The sequence below is a fragment of the Rhamphochromis sp. 'chilingali' genome (assembly GCF_963969265.1).
Source record: "Rhamphochromis sp. 'chilingali' genome assembly, chromosome: 8".
Lineage (NCBI taxonomy): Eukaryota > Metazoa > Chordata > Actinopteri > Cichliformes > Cichlidae > Rhamphochromis > Rhamphochromis sp. 'chilingali'.
The window spans coordinates 28,628,767-28,648,692 of record NC_137935.1 but is presented as its reverse complement, the minus strand read 5'-3'; the positions used below and the strand labels follow the sequence as shown (position 1 = coordinate 28,648,692).

Here is a 19,926-nt window from a genome sequence, read left to right as displayed (position 1 = left end):
AAATAGTTTTTTTTATTTTTCACTAAAGAGGGGTTCAGTGAATGCGCATATGAAACTGGTGGGGTTCGGTACCTCCAACAAGGTTAAGAACCACTGCTCTAAAATTAAAAATCAGCAATTTACGAGCTCAAAACAAAGCAAAGTTGAGAAAACGCTCGTACTAATTGAATCATCGCGTGATTTGGAGTGCGTGAGCTCTGCGCAATGAGAACTGCAGGTAGTCCGCCATTGCTGTATGAAGAACTGTCGGATTTGGTGTTTGGCAGTCAACAATAAACTTGTGGTGCCGGGACCCGGAGCTACGAGGTCGGGTGAAAGCTCGTCGGCTGCTCGATAAACCAGTAGTCGGCCCAGTCCTCCCTGGACAACACTTTCATGTGAATACGGAGCCCACAGACGAGGCAACCATGTCCAATCTCAGCAAAGGCGGCACCAAGAAGGACACCAAAATGAGGATACGGGCCTTTCCTGTAAGTGTACGCCGCAGTAGGGGCTTTGCCCGTCCGACGGTCGCGGACTCGATTACCGTGGTCTGCGCTAAGGGCTAAATGCTAATAGGCTAACCAGCTGAGGTGACTTGACTATCCGTAAACAAAGTGTAGCCGTCAGATATCCAGTCTTCCACACTCTTGGTCGGTCTGTTAGATGGAAACTCATTTATAATACCAGCTCGGTGATAAGTGTTATAAATCACTTTTATTTTTCCTGTCGCTTAACTGTCTTACAACTTCCCAGGCATTAGCTAGCCGATATGATCAGCCAAGTAGCCGATGCTAACGTTAGCCATGGGTCTTGACACTTGTTGTTTTGACTGATTTTATTTTTGCTCATTTTCTAAAATGTGTCTATGTGTGTGTGTGTGTGTGTGTGTGTGTGTGTGTGTATATATATATATATATATATATATATATATATATATATAAACGCATAATGTCTTTATGACTGAGCACTAAATGTAACGGACGTTTGTGCAGACAGAGGTCTGTACTTTAGCCTCAGCGGCGTTACGGCCGCTTTACATGATGCTAATGAAAACCAAAATGAGCTAACCCAGTTCTTGGTTCTGAATTAATGCCTGTGTGGATTTTGTGGACCTGTGTTGGTGTTGGAATAGATTCTTCGCTCACATGGCACTCTCTTTGTCTGCGAGACACTGAATTATCTATTTTCTGAACTGACCTAAATTTTCATAAAGCATTAGGCTGTCTGTAAAGGCTTGATGAGAGCGTAGCAACAGTATCCATGTAGCTGATGGATCTTAGTGACGAAGTTTTACTTCAGTGCCACCTTCATATATGCCTATGGGCCCGCTGATTGTGGCCCAGTCTTGATAGGATAACTGTCAGAGCTGCTGTCAAACCAGCGTCGTGATGTGCATGTGTTTGGGCTTGCCTGCTGAGTAGCAGCACAGGGGTGGCATGTGTTATGTTTTCTGCTTTTGGATAACGTGTCTTTGGCAATTAGGAATCCCACAAAGAGTCTAGAGTAAGTTTAAAGATTTAAATTATAGACTGGATTATAGATTTCTTGTTATCATGATGCTTTACAGCTGGGCTAAACTAGGTCCTTACTTTACGGTTATTTATCCTATCTGTAGTGCCTTGTAACGTAAAAAAAAAAACTTTCCTCCTGGTTTAAAATAACATCTGAAACCTTAAAAAAAATATATATATATATATATATATATAAGAGCTGGGGCTGGTAGCTTCAGAAGCACTGAAACCCACGCCCATGCATGCATAAATATTTAATATTAATTGCTTGGTGTATGCAATGACTAACCCTAATATTAGTGTATAGACACTGACCTGCATTCTTTCACTTTACATTTTCCTCATAGTGCTTATGCAAGTACTTAAAGCAGCCTATGAGGTTGTTTTGACAGAGCCAAATTTTCAGAGGACATGGTAGATATTATCTATCTCACCTTTACCCTTTGTGATATCTGCTTTCTCACTATACAAATCATTTTGGTGGGTTAATTTGGGTTTAAGTTGGAAAGAGAGAGAGAAAGGTTTTAACCTAATAAAATTGTTCCAAATTCCTTACCAGCATACCAGGTTAGGATTCTGAGGAAACTGAGAGGTGTTTTAACCCACAACACAGTGTTCAAAAGAATGAAAACTGCTTAGTCATTAGTGTTCATCGTTGCTACAGGAATGTGATGGTTTCTAAATTAGCTGGAATGGGAGCAGCACTTCCTCGAGCTTTTAATGTACCTCATGTTAGGGTCTTTTATTCTTTTATTCTTTTTTTTTATTGAGAGGCATCCTTTTTTACTCTTGCAGTTTTCTTACTAGTCTGAGCAGTTTGCTAGAATAAGCAGATTTATCCTATGATTGAAGATTTTTTTTTATAGGCAGTGTACACAGCAGGGAAGAAATGATCATCTTAATATTTGCAGATCTGAGCAAATTTATTAATGAGAAAGCGTTTTCTAGAGGAGTAATAAGCTCTGTTAGTGTCTTATACTCAATAATGAAGTAAAAAAGAAATCAAAGATTGAGGATTGACACTTTGCAAAATGTATTCTGCATCACCACTGAGCCAAAGTATTTTATTTAATGCTTTTAGTTTTTTAAATCTCAGTTTCTTCTCTGTTTAATTATCTCAAATGCTGTCATTTGTAGTCACCTTATTTTCCCTCCTTTAAACACACGGAGAATAACAGAGCTGGCAGAAAAATATGTGAAAACAGCCACTTTCATGTTAGTAGTTAAAGCACAACCAAGTCACAAACAATTCAAATATAAACATAGCTTGTTGGAATAATAGGCGTGAATAGAGATTGGAAGCATGAGCCAGTTCCACGTGACTACCAGTGCTAATCATCCATCAGACCAGATCCGTATGCCACTAATACAGGTATTATATATATATTACACATCTGTGAGTAAGAAAGGACCTGCTCGTGTTCAAGTGACTTCATTTGGTCAGGATAAACACAAGGCTCCGTGCAGACATTTGCAGGTCCTCCAGTTTGCTGTGCAGGGCACCAACAATGAAGGTGGAATCCACGGAAAAGAAAATTTGGGGATGGGGGTGGACATAAACACATCTGTGTGTTTCCACAATAAAGTGTCATTCCAATCTAAGCTTATGAAATCCTAATTGTTGCAGTTGAACATATCAAAACAATGACGTGATGTCAGCCTTGTGGCAGTGACACATGAGTCACATGTCAGTCTTTTTCCTACTCTGTTTGTGCGTTGACTCAGAGATAATGAAAGCCATTTTTTTTAAATGCACAGAAAATAGATAAGGAGTTATCAAATAGTCAAAGGAGCTTGCAAAGAAAAGCGTCTGGACTTCTTTAAGTTACTTGAAGACGTTTCACCTCTCATCCGAGAAGCTTCTTCAGTTCTAAGGTCAAATGGTGGAGAGTCCCAGATATAAACCTAGTGGGAGTAACCCCCCACAGAGGGACAAAAGGACCCCCTGATGATCCTCTAATCGCCTGAGCCAAGGTGTGAAACTGGGTGTGGGTCCCAATCAGCCACAGTTTCGGGTGAGTTCATTGTGAAACCTGTCTTCAAGTAACTTAAAGAAGTCCAGACGCTTTTCTTTGCAAGCTCCTTTGACTACGATGACCTGGATGACTGAGAACCTTCACAGACATAGAGTTATCAAATAATTAATTTGGACATCAGTATCAACAAAATGTTCTTAATATCCATATGTGATTTGAACAGTTGATTCTCTGTTGTTCATTTTGCCATGCTACATGAGGCCTCAGTCACGCAGGCCTAGGGGAGAACACTCTCTGTCAATGGCAGATTGCCAAGGTTGCGAGCAATTTGCATGGGAGGCACCGACTTGTCTGCAAACACTTGGTAACTAAGGCTACGTTCACACTGCAGGCGAAAGCGCATCAAATCCGGCTTTTTTGACCATATGCGACCCATATCCAATCATGGTATGACAGTGTGAACAGCAGAAATCCGATGTTTTCAAATCCGACCTGAGTATGTGGTACTGAATCTGATACATACCTGATGTTTTAGAAAGCGACTGCTGTTTGAATGGTCATCTCGCATTAAATTCGTCTTTTACGTCACTGACACAAGACAGACGCCAATTATCAGCGCCGGAGAAGACATCGCGATTACTTCCGGGCCATCCAGTGTAGATGTTAGTGAAACTGTTGGGAAGACAGCGTTGGAGAAACGTGAACATTTTATTTGTACTGTATAATCTGAAGATTCTTACAGAAATCTGCAACTATCCTTTGAAGCACCGCTCCTCTCTAAAACAGCAATAAGGATAATTATTAGGCCATATGTAAATAACAAAATAACTTTATAACTTAAAGCAAACTTGGGAAACGTAAAGTCCGAAACAAGTCTTTATATTAAGGCCATCAGTCAAACAATATTGTTTGGTCTGGGTCTAAACAGCGCGTTGTGTGTGACGTCTTCTTTTGCACATGCGGGCCACTTTGAGGGTTCACACTAGAGCGTGTTTGCTGTCGCATTTTATTTGTAGTGTGAACAAGTGGACAAAAAAAATCTGATTTGATCAAAAAATGGGAATTGAGCATTAAGACCTGCAGTGTGAATGTAGCCTCTCTAACCAGCTAGTGGGAGTGAAACTTGGAAAAACTGTGATGCAAATCAGAAATGGAGAACGTCCACTTTAACTAATAGTTATGCCTTTTAAAACACGTTGGTTTCAGCAAAAGGCACATTATTTACTTTGAGGATAAGCATCTTCTCTTTCTGGATTGAATTGTACTTTTTCAACTTCAGCTACTGCTTAGCAAGTAGTTGGGACCACTGCTTATTAGCCAACAGGCCTACAGTACATCTCAAGATGGTTAAAACATACCCTCTTAGATGAGCTGTGGCTAGACGTAGAACAGGCACTATGCAGTAATATAGAGATTTCGGACCTACAGTTCATTAGCTCAAGCATCAATATCAGCTCCTCTCTGACAGCATGGTGGGAATTTCTAAAAATGACTGAGTCTTCACTAATTCCATGTAAACATAAACCCATCTGGAACAACCCTGACATACTAGAAAACAATAATATGATACTTCCAAGGGGTGGCACATTGGTCAGCACTGTTGCCACAGCAAGAAGGTCCTGACTTCAATTCCACCATTAGGCCAGGGTCTTTCTGTTTGGAGTTTCCATGTTCTCCCCGTGTTTGTGTGGGTTCTCTCCAGGTACTCCAGCTTCCTCCCACAGTACAAAGACATGCAGTTAGTGGGTTTAGGTTGGTAATTAAATTAGGTGTGAATGTGAGTGCGAATGGTTCTATTTGTGACAGACTGACTGTACCCTGCCTCTCATCCTAAGGGATCGGATAGGCTCCAGATTTAATTTCAAAACCTCCAAATATACAGTACGCTCTCAAAGTAGATATCCCTTTCTATTGTTAAATGGGAGGTCAATCTATCAGTCAGCTTTGATTACAGCGTTTGGTCTCAGATATGTCTAAAATGACTAGAAACTCCAATCTCCAATTAATACAATTGAAAATCCTTCATAAAGTGCACTATACAGATCAACAGATGTTCAGGATCGGTCTGCATCATCTAACACCTGTTCGCACTGTCAAGGCAATACACCTGACAATTACATCCATGCTTCCTGGTTCTGTCCACCTGTTCAGAGGTTTTGGTTCCAGATATGTGAAACCTTATCAAAGGTTCTGAAGTGTAACATTCCAGCCTCCCCTTCAGTTTGCTTGTTGGGCGACCTAGATGATAACACTGTCTTCCCTCTCTCTTAGAACATCTCAGGTGTGCCCCCCCCCCCAAAACACACACACACACTGGGCCCCCTGGCTCTGTTGGGCCCTTACTGGGGGGTGGGGTGCTGTTGGGCCTCGGGTCTCTGGCCACGGAGCTTGGTCTGCTCTGGCTTAGCAGACAGAGCCTCCAGGCTTGTCACTGCAACCCCCTGGGGTCTCTGCACTGTCTGCTGGGTGACTGTCATTGTTATTTATGTATATGTTGGTTGTTGCTGTGGTTTCTCTGCTGTTTTTCTCTCTCTGTCCCTCTTCTTCTCTCCCTCTCTTTCTGTCAACTTTCTCCCCAACTTCACTTTTTCCTTTTTCTTTTCCGTCACCCGGTCTTGTCCATTATTGTTGTGATAATCCAAAATCAAAAAACCCTAATAAAGGTCTAATAAAATATGAGTATCAAGTGGACAATTGCAACAAATGCTGCAATGCTTCACTTGTGAAATTAAATCTGTTTGTCATTTTTTGGCCTTCAGACAACAATTCTGATTGCTACACTGCCAAACAGGACGGGGGGAAAAAAGAAAAAAGTTGGCCAGTGTTTGCACACAAGTTGCCATATTCCATGCAAACTATGAGCAAAGTGGCAACCTGCTGGGAAGCAAAGCATTCACAAGGGTTTTTTGGGTAAAGACGCTATACCTCTTTGCAGTCAGTTTCTCCTAGCGACAGCTGGCAACCTCCAACAACCATTCACAGCCAATTGGGTAATATTCATTTTTCTCTGGCAACCAGTGGTTACCAGACAGTCACCAACCACTTTCTAGGCCTGTGTGAATGGAGTCTTAGCTCCCTTACTAGCAAAATGTACTGATCTTCTAGAACATGATGTGGTATGCACATGTTCTCATGCACAGATTCTTCATGTTGACACAACTAATCACTGGTTATAGTCCTGTTGAAACCCATTACTTGTTACTTCTTGCAGATGACGATGGACGAGAAGTACGTCAACAACATATGGGACCTTCTGAAGAATGCCATCCAGGAAATTCAAAGGAAGAACAACAGCGGCCTGAGTTTTGAGGAACTTTATAGGAACGCCTACACAATGGTGCTTCATAAACATGGAGAGAAGCTGTACACGGGCCTGCGTGAAGTTGTTACTGAACACCTCATCAACAAAGTAAGGCCATCACAGATCGCAGCCTAAAACAGTTGCTGGAAGTTAAGTGATGACAGATTGACTAAAATATTTAGAGTTCATTTGAGCTGTCTGTCATTCCTGTGTGTAATACATGCAGCACATGGTGGGCTAGTATGTATTACACAATACTGTGCTGGTATTTAAAGTAGACTGGATTTGATCTACATAAAGAAAGATTGAAGCTGCGGTTGCTCTTTGGAGACGGTTAGGTTATTCTTTGGTGGAACAAACCTGGCCTGTGAATAGTTTCCTCCAGTTAACACAATGATATTAAAATCTGATTTTAATGAGGCCTGTTGTTCGAATGTCAGGGCTGAATTTCACTCAAATGCTTGAAAGTCTGTTTGGTGCTAAACAGAAACTGTCATAGGATTCATATTATGATTTCTTTTTTCTTTTTCCCCTGCTTGGCTTGCATGCCATACTGAACAACAAAGTCAAAACCAGAAAATATGAGCCGGTTGCATTCATGAGCAGCCTTGTAAAGGCACATAAGCAGAAAGATGGAGAATATAAATCCACAGGCTGTTACTTAAGTCTTGTGGTAGATTTGTAAAACCCTTTACTCACGCCCCCCCCTTCTTTTTTTTTTTTTTTTTTTCTTTTTTTTTTTAGCAGATGCCTCATTCCTGTGGCTGGAAGGCAAGGAAGAGCCCAGGTTTGAGGATGGGGGGCTTCAGTGGTTTTTTATTCGGGGGTTTCAGCTGTGAGAGAAGGCACATCTGTCTGAAAGCCCTTCATAAAACAGGCGTTGTCCTGTGCCTTATAGAAGAGCTTTAGGATGCTTTTGATGATGGAGTCATTTTCTCAAATCGGACATGTAATTGGTTTGTTTTACCACTGAAAATAAAATGTTAGTGAAGTAGATTATCCTAAGCAGCTTGTTTTTAAAAACAAAAGTGGCAGAAAGGAGGGCTATCTGAGATTTATTCCTTCTTAAAACTCCTAATAAGTTAGAGAAAGCATAATTGTTCCTAAGCTGTCGCTTGTATTTTTGTAGCATGTATAATTAGTGGCAAATTATGCCTGTCCATGAGATCTGTCGCAAAGGCTTCTTTGCAGCTTACAGTGAGCAGACACACGATGAGCAATATTTCAGCACGATGTTATTGAATAACAGCCAGATGGTTTTACAGCTTAATTAAATGCACATTCTCAGCTTGGCAGGCTTAGTAAATGAGCAGTCAGGAAATGTCAACAAGTAATGGATCAAAGACGAGTTCTCTGACAGCTGAGTGTGTTTTTATTGTCTTATAATGGTAAAGGCATCGCTTTGAAAGAAACAGTTGTAATGGTACGAACGCAGCATCGTCTCAACCCAGCTTAAGTTTGGAAGACAGTCGAGAGGTTCAGTCAGAAGTGCATTTGTTTTGATTTTTATGCAGGGAGGTTGGGGGGGTTATATATTGTTTTGGGCCTAATAGTTAATGTTATTATGAATTATTGAGAGAAGGATTTGTAGATGTGTATTTTTTCAGCAGTGATTCATCGTTGTCTAGACAAGGGATGAAAATAAGCTTTAAGTCCAATCGAGCATGTCTATTCGGTCTCAGATGTTTATTTTCTACAATCACTTCTGGCTTTTAAGGTCATTTTTGTGATTTATCTATTTATTTATTTCAAATGTTAACCTGTTAAGACCTGAAGTTTAGATGAGACCATATGCAGTCTTCTGGCTCTTTAATGTAGGTCAGAAATTGATAACTTAAGGCATACTTTAATTACAGCTGGTGTTTAAGAAAGTTAAAGTTAAATAAAGCATTTATAAACACACACACACACACTTTGATTTGTAATATATGTAATATTTGATATGATGGAAAAGCAGCATTACAAAGTGGCAAAACAGATGAATATAATATGGGGTACATTGTTTTTTTTGTTGTTGATTTTTTTTAAGCAAGCCATGACTTTGCATAGTGCACGTTTAGATTTATGGTTTTGCTTCTGACTTTTGATCTGGATGTGGAAAAGAAGAAGTCGGTGCATTCATAAAGCTTGGTCGCCTGTAACATTAAGAGCAGAGGCCGTAATATATTACCTCTGCCCCGAAGGAGAAGGAAGGAGAGGTCAGTGTGCCCTTAAGAATCTTACTCCACTGAGACATTTAGTTTACTTTGCTGAGTCACACTGCAGTGTGACTGTTATCAAGCTGTTGTGTGCCTGACTAGTAAAGAAGGCCCGCATTAAAATGCTGCACGAGCAACAAAATACAAATACAGGTGTCTGCTTAAGTTCTAAGGCTGTGTTTCTGTCTCGTCCAAAGGTACGGGAAGATGTTCTCAATTCATTAAACAATAACTTCCTCCAGACCCTAAATCAGGCCTGGAATGACCACCAGACAGCTATGGTGATGATTAGAGACATCCTGATGTATATGGTGAGTATACAGTCATGCAGTAAGACATATGAGCGTTAGATATAAATATTTTACACATAACAGCTGTATTTTATATGCTTAAATATACATTTAAGCTCAGCTGCTGTTAATTCCAGTTCATTCTAATGTTGTTTGGGACATTTTTGTGTGTCTTTGTCACAGGATCGGGTGTACGTACAGCAGAATAGCGTGGAGAACGTCTACAACCTGGGCCTTATCATATTTAGGGATCAAGTGGTTCGCTATGGTTGCATCAGAGACCACCTCCGACAAACTCTGCTAGACATGATTGCCCGGGAGAGGAAGGGAGAGGTGGTGGACAGGTAGCCAAAAGTCACAAATAGCATTATCTAATAAATTATCTTTAGTTTTCAAATAAAATGAAGTTTGCGTTCTTGATCTTTAAATGGAAAAGTCATCATTTCTCACCAGGGGTGGACATGGCAGATGCCTTTGGTATTAGAAATATAAGATCTGTCAAATACATCTGCTGCATTTGCACCCAGTGGGCAAAAGCCTCAGAGCCTCTGGCATTTTAAAAACACTGACTATTCTGAATTTCATGCACTGTGGACTGTAACTGTTTTTCAATGGATGAATAGTAAAAAGTTAGTTGGCAGTTATACTGAGTGTGAAATGAGCTTCCACAAAAGTTTTTTTTTTTTTTTTAATGTTTTGTTTTGTTTTGCATTACTTACCATTTGGTTTGCTTCTCCTTCTCTAGGGGAGCCATTAGAAATGCCTGCCAAATGTTAATGATTCTCGGCCTTGAAGGGAGATCTGTGTATGAAGAAGACTTTGAAGCACCGTTTTTAGAAATGTCTGCAGAATTTTTCCAGGTTTGGGAGAGAAATCCATTTTCCTTGTTTATGTGTTTATTTATTTATTTTAATTTGGGTCTATATTTCTTTGTGGCTTCCCTTAAAGGAACTAAAACCTCTTGTATAAACTGTTTCTTGTTTTCACTCAGATGGAAAGCCAAAAGTTCCTTGCAGAAAATAGTGCCAGTGTGTACATAAAGAAAGTTGAAGCCAGGATTAATGAGGAGATCGAGCGGGTAATGCACTGCCTGGATAAATCCACAGAGGAGCCCATCGTCAAGGTGGTGGAACGTGAGCTCATCTCCAAACACATGAAGACCATCGTAGAAATGGAAAACTCAGGCCTGGTCCACATGCTTAAGAACGGCAAAACAGATGGTAAGCCCTCAGTCACAGCCTGCTGCTCCACTTCACCTCTTTAGCGTTTATATTTTTAGTGATTTATTGTTTAAATTGACATCCACGCGAGTTACAGTGAAATAGAAAATCCCCAACACTCTTTAATAAACCGTGAAGCTGTCACTTCCAGGAAATACTTTACTGGCTCAGTAATACAGTCATATCATGTTCCCATTGGTTCATGCCACAAATGGTAATATGTGAGGAATTCAATGATGATTTGATTTCAGTGAAACTGGAACTGTAGTGCCTGGAGAGTATATTTCTCCTCCTTTTCTGCAGATCTCAGATGCTCAGTCCCTTTTCAGTTGGCAGAAGTGTATTTTTGATGTGTGCTCATGTGTGTATTCATGCTTACCTCTCTACAGATTTGGCATGCATGTACAAGCTGTTCAGCAGGGTTCCCAATGGGCTGAAGACCATGTGTGAGTGTATGAGCTCATACCTGCGGGAGCAGGGCAAGGCCCTGGTGTCAGAGGAAGGAGAAGGGAAAAACCCTGTGGACTATATTCAGGTACGGCACTGGGTTATCAGTCGACATAATGTTGCTGAAGATGGACTGTTCTGATGATACTGAGAATGTGCTACCTCGTAAGAGATCACAGATGGATTTCCTCTGGCTCAGTACACTTCAGCATGTCATTGCGTGATGAGCCTTGACCATAATGCACTTTAATTACTTCCCAGCAGAGAATATCTGCTCTCGGTCCCATGTTTGTTACCACAAACCATGATGGTCTTTACCCTCATCCACACTGAGTCTTTGCACTGTACTTAGCATGTGAGGTCCTTCTGGCAACTAGAAAGACATCAGTGCTTTTGAAAATCTTATGGCCTTTAAATCCCTTTGAAGTTCTTGGTTAAAATAATGACTCACTTCTTACTCTCTGGTAGAAAACAGCAGCCTCTTCTTTTACCACATCAGCTCTTGCAGATTCACCTTTTCTGATGAGACCACCTTTCCTTTGCTGTAGCTACTGTTTGTTAAGCTCCTTCTAATGCACGCCGCTGTTGCATTTCCTGTCTTCCTGCAGGGTTTGCTGGACCTGAAGTCCCGTTTTGACCGCTTCCTCCAGGAGTCTTTCAACAATGACCGCCTCTTTAAACAAACTATTGCTGGTGATTTTGAGTACTTCCTTAACCTGAACTCCCGCTCGCCTGAATACCTCTCACTCTTCATCGATGACAAACTGAAGAAGGGTGTTAAAGGGGTGAGCCCACTAATCATGCATTCATGCTCTTATTTTTAGAACGTATGACAAATGTTACTGACCTGCTTCTTTCAAATTTATAACCTCACTTCAAAAAATGCCAAAAAGAAAAAAAACCCACACAATGTTTTCATGTAAAAAGTTGTGCTTCTGCTTTCTTTTGTGTTTTCAAAAGTGCTGGGGAAAATAAATCATAAAGTCTGTTTTTGATTAATGGGTATAACCTGACCCTGTTATTTTTATCCAGCTGACAGAGCAAGAAGTGGAGTCTATACTGGACAAGGCCATGGTGCTCTTCCGCTTCATGCAGGAGAAGGACGTGTTTGAGAGGTACTACAAGCAGCACCTGGCTCGCAGGCTGCTCACTAACAAGAGCGTCTCTGACGACTCGGAAAAGAACATGATCTCAAAACTTAAGGTGAGCAGGCATGTGGCATGATATAACTCTGGCTTTGGAGTAAGCTGAATATAAAATGAAAGATCCCTGGGTGCTTGGAGACTGGCCACAATAGTGATGTACGATTCGTGAACGAATCGTTCAATACTCGAGAATCACTTTACTGAGTCGTGAATTATGATTCACAAGCCCAACTGACTCACTGACTCATCCCTGTTTCTGTTAGCAAACTAATTCGCTTAGTAGAAATATATCTAGCTTATAATTCAAATTGTGGGGGGGAAAACAACAGCCAGTTTCTTAACAAAAGCATTTCTGCTCTGAACTGGAAGAAAAAAACCCTGAGTAGAAGCTCACATCAAGAAAATAGCTCCTCGGTTCACAGTAGCATCGCTCTGCTAACATGCTAACAGCACATTTGAGCTACTCACCCCGTCCCTTCCTGTGTTGAATCGTAAGCGTAAGCAAATCACTCAGGACTCGCTCACCCCCTCCCTCCTGTGCTGAATCATAGAGCGAACGAATCACTCACTCACCCCCTCCCTCTGCAGCTTCTTCTTCTTCTTGGTTGGCAACCAATGTTAAGGCACATTACCGCCCCCTGGCTCACAGCTCAGTGGACATTTAGATGAGAAAATATATATTTAACACATTTAAGGAAAATACTAATAAAATAAAAATAAACAAATGTTTATTAAGCAATTTTGATAGGAAATTGCTTAATTTTAGAAATATTTTTGCTGTTTTTTGCTCTATAAAATAGTTGTTTTCTTTTAGAATCATTCATCTTAGCAGTAGGATTTACATGAAAAGAGAAACAAATTAAGTTTGAGTGAAAATGTACACTTTTTGCACTCTCTGGTCAACTGACTCAGTGAATCAAATGACTCAAAAAACCCGATTCACTTTGGTGAGTGACTCATTAAAACTCGATTCAGTAAAAAGAATCAAATTTACCATCACTAGGCCACAGTGCTCAGATGTGTTATGGGCACTTCTTTACATTATTTTTTTTTCTCCGTGTTTTTTGCATTTCAGTGGATGTTTAGGTAAAAGGAAACATACAGTTTTCAGACTGTATCCACTTGCCTGTGTTTGATCATTATATAAATGTTTCTTTACTTTAAATAGACAGTTCCCTTCAAAATCAAATATACTCACTTTTTCTGTAGTGCTTTTTATCCATTTTTTCAGTAAGACTTGTTTGATTTTGGAGATATAAGCTGTAGAAATGCCTGCTTTCTCCTGAATATAATAGAACCAGATGTCCTTCACTTTCTTTTGCTCAAAGTGGCCATAAAAAAAAAAACATTCGGAAAAACTCAGCAGAAATGACTCTTTGCAGAAATCATGACCCAGTTACTCAAATATATCCACAAACCTTGATGTGAGCAGTTTTATGTTGGAATTGTATTTTTATTTTAATTTTTTCTACCAAACTGCACCCGACGCTTTATCCCTGCAGATGGAAGCATCTCCAATTATGACAACACTTATGACAAATACAGAATTATGACAAATACATGCTTTGGTTTTTGGGGGGTTCACTGAGCATGACGAGGCTAGGAGGAAGCAGATATCTCTATAGCTGATATCTGTAAATCTGGTTCTGCAGCCCAGAATTATGTTCTTACACTTGATTTCAGCTTGAGCTGTCCCCTTTTCTTTTGAATAGCTTACCAATTATAAATCTAATCCTTCTTCATGTCTTTATTGCACAGACCGAGTGCGGCTGTCAGTTCACCTCTAAACTGGAGGGCATGTTCCGAGATATGAGCATCTCCAACACCACCATGGATGAGTTTAGACAACATTTACAGACGACTGGGGTGAGGAAAATCTACTTTTTGTCACAATAAAGAGCCTAATTAGTAAATGTAATCAGGACATTGTTGCTTGATTGACTGAGCTTTGTTGCACTGCTCAGTTACATATTAACAATTAGGCACCTAATTATCCATATCCTGGAAAGTCATAGTGCATAAGCTTCTGGCTTGTGCTGTGCTTTCAGATTGCTGGGGTGACTTTAGCTCCATTTGGTGAACAGTGTAACCAATCAGAGTTCATATTTATGCACATTGCTTTTAAATTCATGGTCCAAGTAGTGTTGTCTGATATTTGTCATGTCTGGATCTTGTGTGCGCACAGTAACTGTAACAGTCACCTCAAGGTGCTTCATATTGTAAGGTAAAGACCCTACAATAATTTTTCACCCCATGAGCAAGCAATGACGACATCTGTTAAAACTTCCTTTTAACAGATAGAAATCTCCAGGAGAACCAGGAAAGTCCTGTGACCAGTTGGCGTTGATGGGTGGGAGACAGGGCAAAAGGCACACTGTGGAATAGAGCCAGAGATGAATAATAATTAATGATTAAATGCAGAGTGGTGTATAAACACAGAGAGAGTGATGAAGAAACACTGACACAACCCCCGGCAGCTTAGGCCTATTACAATTTAACTAAGGGAAGATTCAGTGTCACCTGATCCACTATAAGCTTTATCAAAAACAAAAGCTTTAAGTCAGGTCTTAAAAGTAGCAAGGATGTCTTTCTTCCAAATCTAAATGCTACCAATATTACCACATAGTATCACTATGGCATCACTGTAGGTGATCGTACGTGTTGTTTTTTATTTTTCCTAACTCAAGGTGTCACTCGGAGGGGTCGATCTCACTGTTAGAGTCCTGACCACGGGATACTGGCCAACGCAATCAGCAACACCCAAGTGCAATATTCCACCTTCACCTCGACATGCATTTGAAGTCTTCAGAAGGTTTGTTAGTTGTTCACTTCACTCACAGATTTGGTAGTTTATTGATTACATGTGTGTGCTTTCATAACAGCACTTAGCTTTTCAGTCTGGTGATTTTCTAAAAGGTTTCTCCGTGTGATCCACAAGGAACAATAAATCCATTATATGTTGTTACCAGTAGAAGTAGAACATGGAGATTACTTTTTTCTTTTAGTCCCTTTCATGAAAATATTACTGTGTATGTTTGCTAGACACAGCATTTCAAACTAAATATCTACTGTGTCCTGCTGCAGAAAGCAAAGTTGCATTGATCATTTGTTTTAGGTTAATCTAGTATGACTCTCCTCTGCATGCAGGTTTTACCTTGGGAAGCACAGTGGGAGACAGCTCACCCTGCAGCACCATATGGGCTCTGCAGATCTAAATGCCACCTTCTACGGGCCAATTAAAAAGGTACGCTCCACTTGGAAAGGGGAGTCTCAGTACATTTCAGCAACCTTTATTTCATTTTAGAATAACAAGTGGACCTGGCTTTACGTTCATTACTTATTGTGAATTTTCTGTTTTATAAATTAGCTTAGTGTTTTAAATATAAGCAAATGACAGACTAACAAATGCGAATAAATGTAACAGTTTTAAGTAATGGAAAGTAAAAATGAAATCTGCTGTTTTGACATCTTGTCAAAATGGATTCTGACTAATGTTTTTATGTTGCCTTATCCCAACATTTGAACAGGAGGATGGGTCAGAGGTCGGAGTAGGTGGTGCCCAGGTGACAGGCTCCAATACTAGAAAGCACATACTCCAAGTGTCCACCTTCCAGATGACCATTCTCATGCTTTTCAACAACAGAGAGAAGTCCACCTTTGAGGTGCACAACTTAATTCCTTAGTACCCAACATAGTAGGATATTTTGGTCCCCATATGTCTTCATGTGTCGTGGACAAGCAGGAAAAGGTCATTTTAGTCTGTGGCCTCTGTACTGTGTTGACACCAAGCCTGCCCTCTTCACTATGTAGGAAATCCAGCAGGAGACGGACATCCCAGAGAGGGAGCTGGTGCGAGCACTGCAGTCTCTGGCCTGTGGGAAGCCAACACAGAGAGTTCTCACCAAGGAGCCAAAGTCCAAGGAGATCGAAAATGGCCATGTGTTTACAGTTAACGACCAGTTTACCTCCAAACTGCACCGTGTCAAAATCCAGACAGGTATGAAAAACAAAATCATGAAGTTAAGCACTTTTCTTGAGGCTCACAGCTTTAGTTTGATTTTTCCTAGGTGTTATTCTGTGAATGTAAACTGTGTGAGTATAGATTTTTACTGTGTCAGGCTTAAAAAAATGAACTTTTATTTTCTTAAAGCTTATTAATAGGCAGTAAATTTGTTACAGATACAGCTTATCTTGATTTTTCAAGACTTTTCCTCCTTAATCTTGTATCTTCATATCACTAGAACAAAACTTAGTTAATTAATAAATATTTAGTCAGATAAAGAAGTTTAAAGTCTAGTAGCACGTAAAGAGCAGGGAAACACGTGTGGATTACAGTATTTCAATGGCATCTTTTAGGTGATTTTGTGAACAGGTAAATATAAACTTAATGGCACCTTCATTAGATACACCTGTTCGACTGTGCATCAAAGCAATTGTATAATGAGCCAATCACATGGCAGTAACTCAATACCATTTAGGCATGCAGACATGCCTAAACTCTGAATATTTTCTGAAAATCACTTATTGATGTCAGAGGGGAATGTGCAGACTGCTTCAAGCTGATAGGAAGGCAGCAGTAACTCAAATAGCCTCTCACTACATGTATGCTGAAAATCATCCGTGAACGCGCGCACGTCAACCTTAAAGCAGATGTGCTGCAGCAGCAGAAGACCACACCACGTTCACTCCCGTCAACTAAGAACAGGAAACTGACGCTACAGTTCAAAAGACTGAAAGACAAAAACACCACATGTCTAACACCACAGTCTGTCTCAGTACTGTTGATGATTTTGTCTATTACCTCTTTACGCTTTGAAAGCCTGCTAGAAGTAATCCCTGAAGCTCTCTTCTGAACTGAGCGATGTCTGTCATATTTCAGGCCTGTTTCCTGAGCAAAATGGGTGTGCAGCAGAAGGTAGTGTGGGTGGTTTCTGTCTATGCAGCTACCCTTGGAAAAACCCAGAAACTGTTCTGATGGTCATCAAACCACATCTTTATTGATTATATACTAAGGTGTCAGAACTCCTCATTAAGGGTAGAGTAGGGTGGTCACATGTCGCCTTTTATGAGGGAAAGAGTTACAGGTGCTCACAAGGCAAAGGGGGGTTCCAACTGAGTACTAGCAAGGCATACCTAATAAAGTGACTATTGAATGTACATAAGGAAATGACACGTTTCATCATGATCTCTTGCATTTATTGTCTATCTACCGTGTGTTTTTTGTGCACTACCCAGTGGCTGCTAAACAGGGGGAGTCGGATCCAGAGAGGAAGGAGACGCGGCAGAAAGTGGACGACGACAGGAAGCATGAGATCGAAGCTGCCATCGTTCGCATCATGAAGTCTAGAAAGAAGATGCAGCACAATGTCCTGGTAGCAGAGGTCAGTCAGCAGAAGCTGTAGCTAAAGCCCACTTGTAAAGAGCACAAAAATAAAACTATAATGTTCTGTGGTTTACAGCACCAGTCCCCTAGTGGCACATTATATGATGTACAAGAGGTTAGAGCCTCTAGTGCGCTCTAGTGGTTTACTTCTTTCACATAAAAAGCTGATATAAAAGAGTCTTGCATAGCAAAGTTAATAATAAATTGGTAAATAAAAAGGCCACGAAAGAAGTAGCCGTGAATTAAACAGTCGTGTTTTCATGTGTCTCCACAGGTCACACAGCAGTTGCGGGCACGATTCCTTCCTAGTCCTGTAGTCATCAAGAAACGCATTGAAGGACTCATTGAGAGGGAATATTTGGCAAGAACACCGGAGGACCGCAAAGTGTACACTTATGTAGCATAAAACAAATTAATTCAATGAAAGCTAGCATCGAGTTGAAAGAAGCTGAGGGCCTTTTTTTCTTTCTTTTTTTTTTTTTTTTTTTTTTTTTTTGGTGGACTGCTATGTGTTTGAACAAACTTGGAAATGCTTTCATTGTTGATTCTGGGAAACACTGGGAAGGTTAACATTTCTTCCATAAAAATGTGTTTAAAAAAAGAAAATGTTAAAAAAAAATCATGCAAAGGATGGTGAAGTTTTCTAGCATTATTAGAGTTCTTCAGCTGAGCGAAGTGAAATGAGGGAGTCTAGTTTTGTATAAAATCCATGTTTCTTGTGGCCTTTGGAGAGAACTTAGTGGGCCTGTTTGCGGGCTAACGACGCGCCGCCACCAAACGAGCGCATCAGAGGCCACACGGAGAACGAGAAAACATTTGAACTCACTCCCCTGTTTTAAATGTTGATGTCAATGTGTTCTGTTTGTGTTTTGTGGCACAATAATGGCTGTACAGGTTGACAGATAGGCCTTTTTCCTCTCAAGAGGATTTTTAGATTTAAAGAAGAGGACAGAGTGTTAACTGGTACAGACCTGGTTTACAACAGCAGTGAAATACATTTTGAGTACTTGAGAAAACATGAAGAGTGCTTAATTTATGTTGCAAATAGGTCTGGGGTGGGTTTTTTTTGTTTTGGTTTTTTTTTTGTTTTTTTTTTAGGGGGGGTGGGGGGGTTTTAATGTCTGCTATCAAACATGAACTATTTAATGCCATTCTCATTTGGCCAGGTCTGTACTAGTGGTTATAGAGATCAAGGGCTGTTGCTTCACAGCATGCTTTTATCTATTGGATCAATCAGGGGAATATAAGACACACATGAAACTCCATAAAAGGTGTTTGGACTCTCATGACACATTTTTCACGTAAGGCCTGCGTATGATAGGCCACCCACCCCCCTAAAAAAAAAAAAAAGATTTCTCTCTGAGTGGAAGGTTCCTTGTGGTGCAGGTGTGCAAAGAGGATATTATTTTTCGTTCTCGACTGCATTTTGATCAGCTGGAACCAGTTTAGCACCATGTTCTAATGTGTACAAATTGTAAAATAAATATTGTACTCACTGCAAAGGTGGATTGTACAGGGCCTTGTTTTCATCATATTAAATGTAGAATTTAAAAAAAAAAAAATGAAAGGGATGCTTTTTTTTTTTTTTTTTTTTCTGCATCTTTGCATGACCAACCAAGGCCTTGGCAAGCCTCAGAAATGCATCTGTAACCATAATCAAGGCTTAATTTCAGTGGTAAGCCACAGTCAGATTCTGTGTTCACAACAAGAATTTGGCAGGCTTCATGAGGATGTTGTTTATTACAGTATTTTCCAATTCACGTGTTTCTGTTTATCTTTACTTTTTGGTAAGAAAATACTCAGCTGAAGCTGCCATTGGCCACTTTGCTATGCTACACCCTGCTTGCCAGCTTGGATAATTTTCTGTCAAAACACTTTTTCTTTCAAAACTACCTTGATTCTTCATGCCACAGATTCAACAAGGTGGTGGAAACATTCCTCTGAGATTTTGGTCCCAAAGGTGCTCTCTATTGGATTGAGGCTGGCAACTGTGGAGGCAATTTGAGTACAGTAAACTTATGTTGAAGAAATCATTTGTGATGCGCTTTATCCGAGAAGATGGGTGTACTGTGGTCACAAAGGTGGTGGTCAGCAACAATACTCGGGTAGGCTGTTTAAACAATGTTCAGTTGGTACTAAGGGGCCCAAAGTGTGCCAAGAAAATATCCACTACACTATTACACCAGCCTGAAGCGTTGATACAGGGCAGAATGGATCCATGCTTTTAATGTTTGCACCAAATTCTGACCCTACCATCCAAATGTTGAGGCAGAAATGGAGGCTCCTCTGACCAACAGCTCTGGATCCCAGTGTGGTCTTCTGCTGCTGTAGCCCATCTGCTTTGAGGTGTTCGAGTACTCAGAGTAGAAAAGTGGTATATAAAAACCAGACCATTTACCTTCCAAACAGCTCAAAGCAGTTTGGCCGTTTTCCTCTGACACTAACGAGGCATTTTCCCCCAGAGAACTGCTTC

General features: G+C 40.4%; 1 protein-coding gene across 1 annotated transcript; it reads left to right on the top strand.

Annotated features, from left to right (window-relative positions):
- Positions 1 to 204: 204 nt before the first annotated feature.
- Positions 205 to 19,015, top strand: cul3b (cullin 3b). Its single transcript, XM_080889885.1, has 16 exons — positions 205 to 470; positions 6,681 to 6,878; positions 9,166 to 9,279; positions 9,442 to 9,602; positions 10,004 to 10,118; positions 10,250 to 10,478; positions 10,868 to 11,013; positions 11,534 to 11,710; positions 11,958 to 12,128; positions 13,829 to 13,936; positions 14,758 to 14,882; positions 15,218 to 15,314; positions 15,598 to 15,732; positions 15,881 to 16,067; positions 17,306 to 17,451; positions 17,728 to 19,015. The coding sequence occupies exons 1-16, from the start codon at positions 408 to 410 to the stop codon at positions 17,857 to 17,859; spliced, it is 2,304 nt and encodes a 767-aa protein (XP_080746011.1). The 5' UTR covers positions 205 to 407; the 3' UTR covers positions 17,860 to 19,015.
- The last annotated feature ends 911 nt before the right edge of the window (positions 19,016 to 19,926 follow it).

Coding starts and splice junctions, on each gene's coding strand:
- cul3b (XM_080889885.1), top strand. CDS start 408: ATGTCCAATCTCAGCAAAGGCGGCACCAAGAAGGACACCAAAATGAGG. Junction 10,479..10,867: donor TAAGAACGGCAAAACAGATG/GTAAGCCCTCAG, acceptor ACCTCTCTACAG/ATTTGGCATGCATGTACAAG. Junction 16,068..17,305: donor CCGTGTCAAAATCCAGACAG/GTATGAAAAACA, acceptor TGCACTACCCAG/TGGCTGCTAAACAGGGGGAG.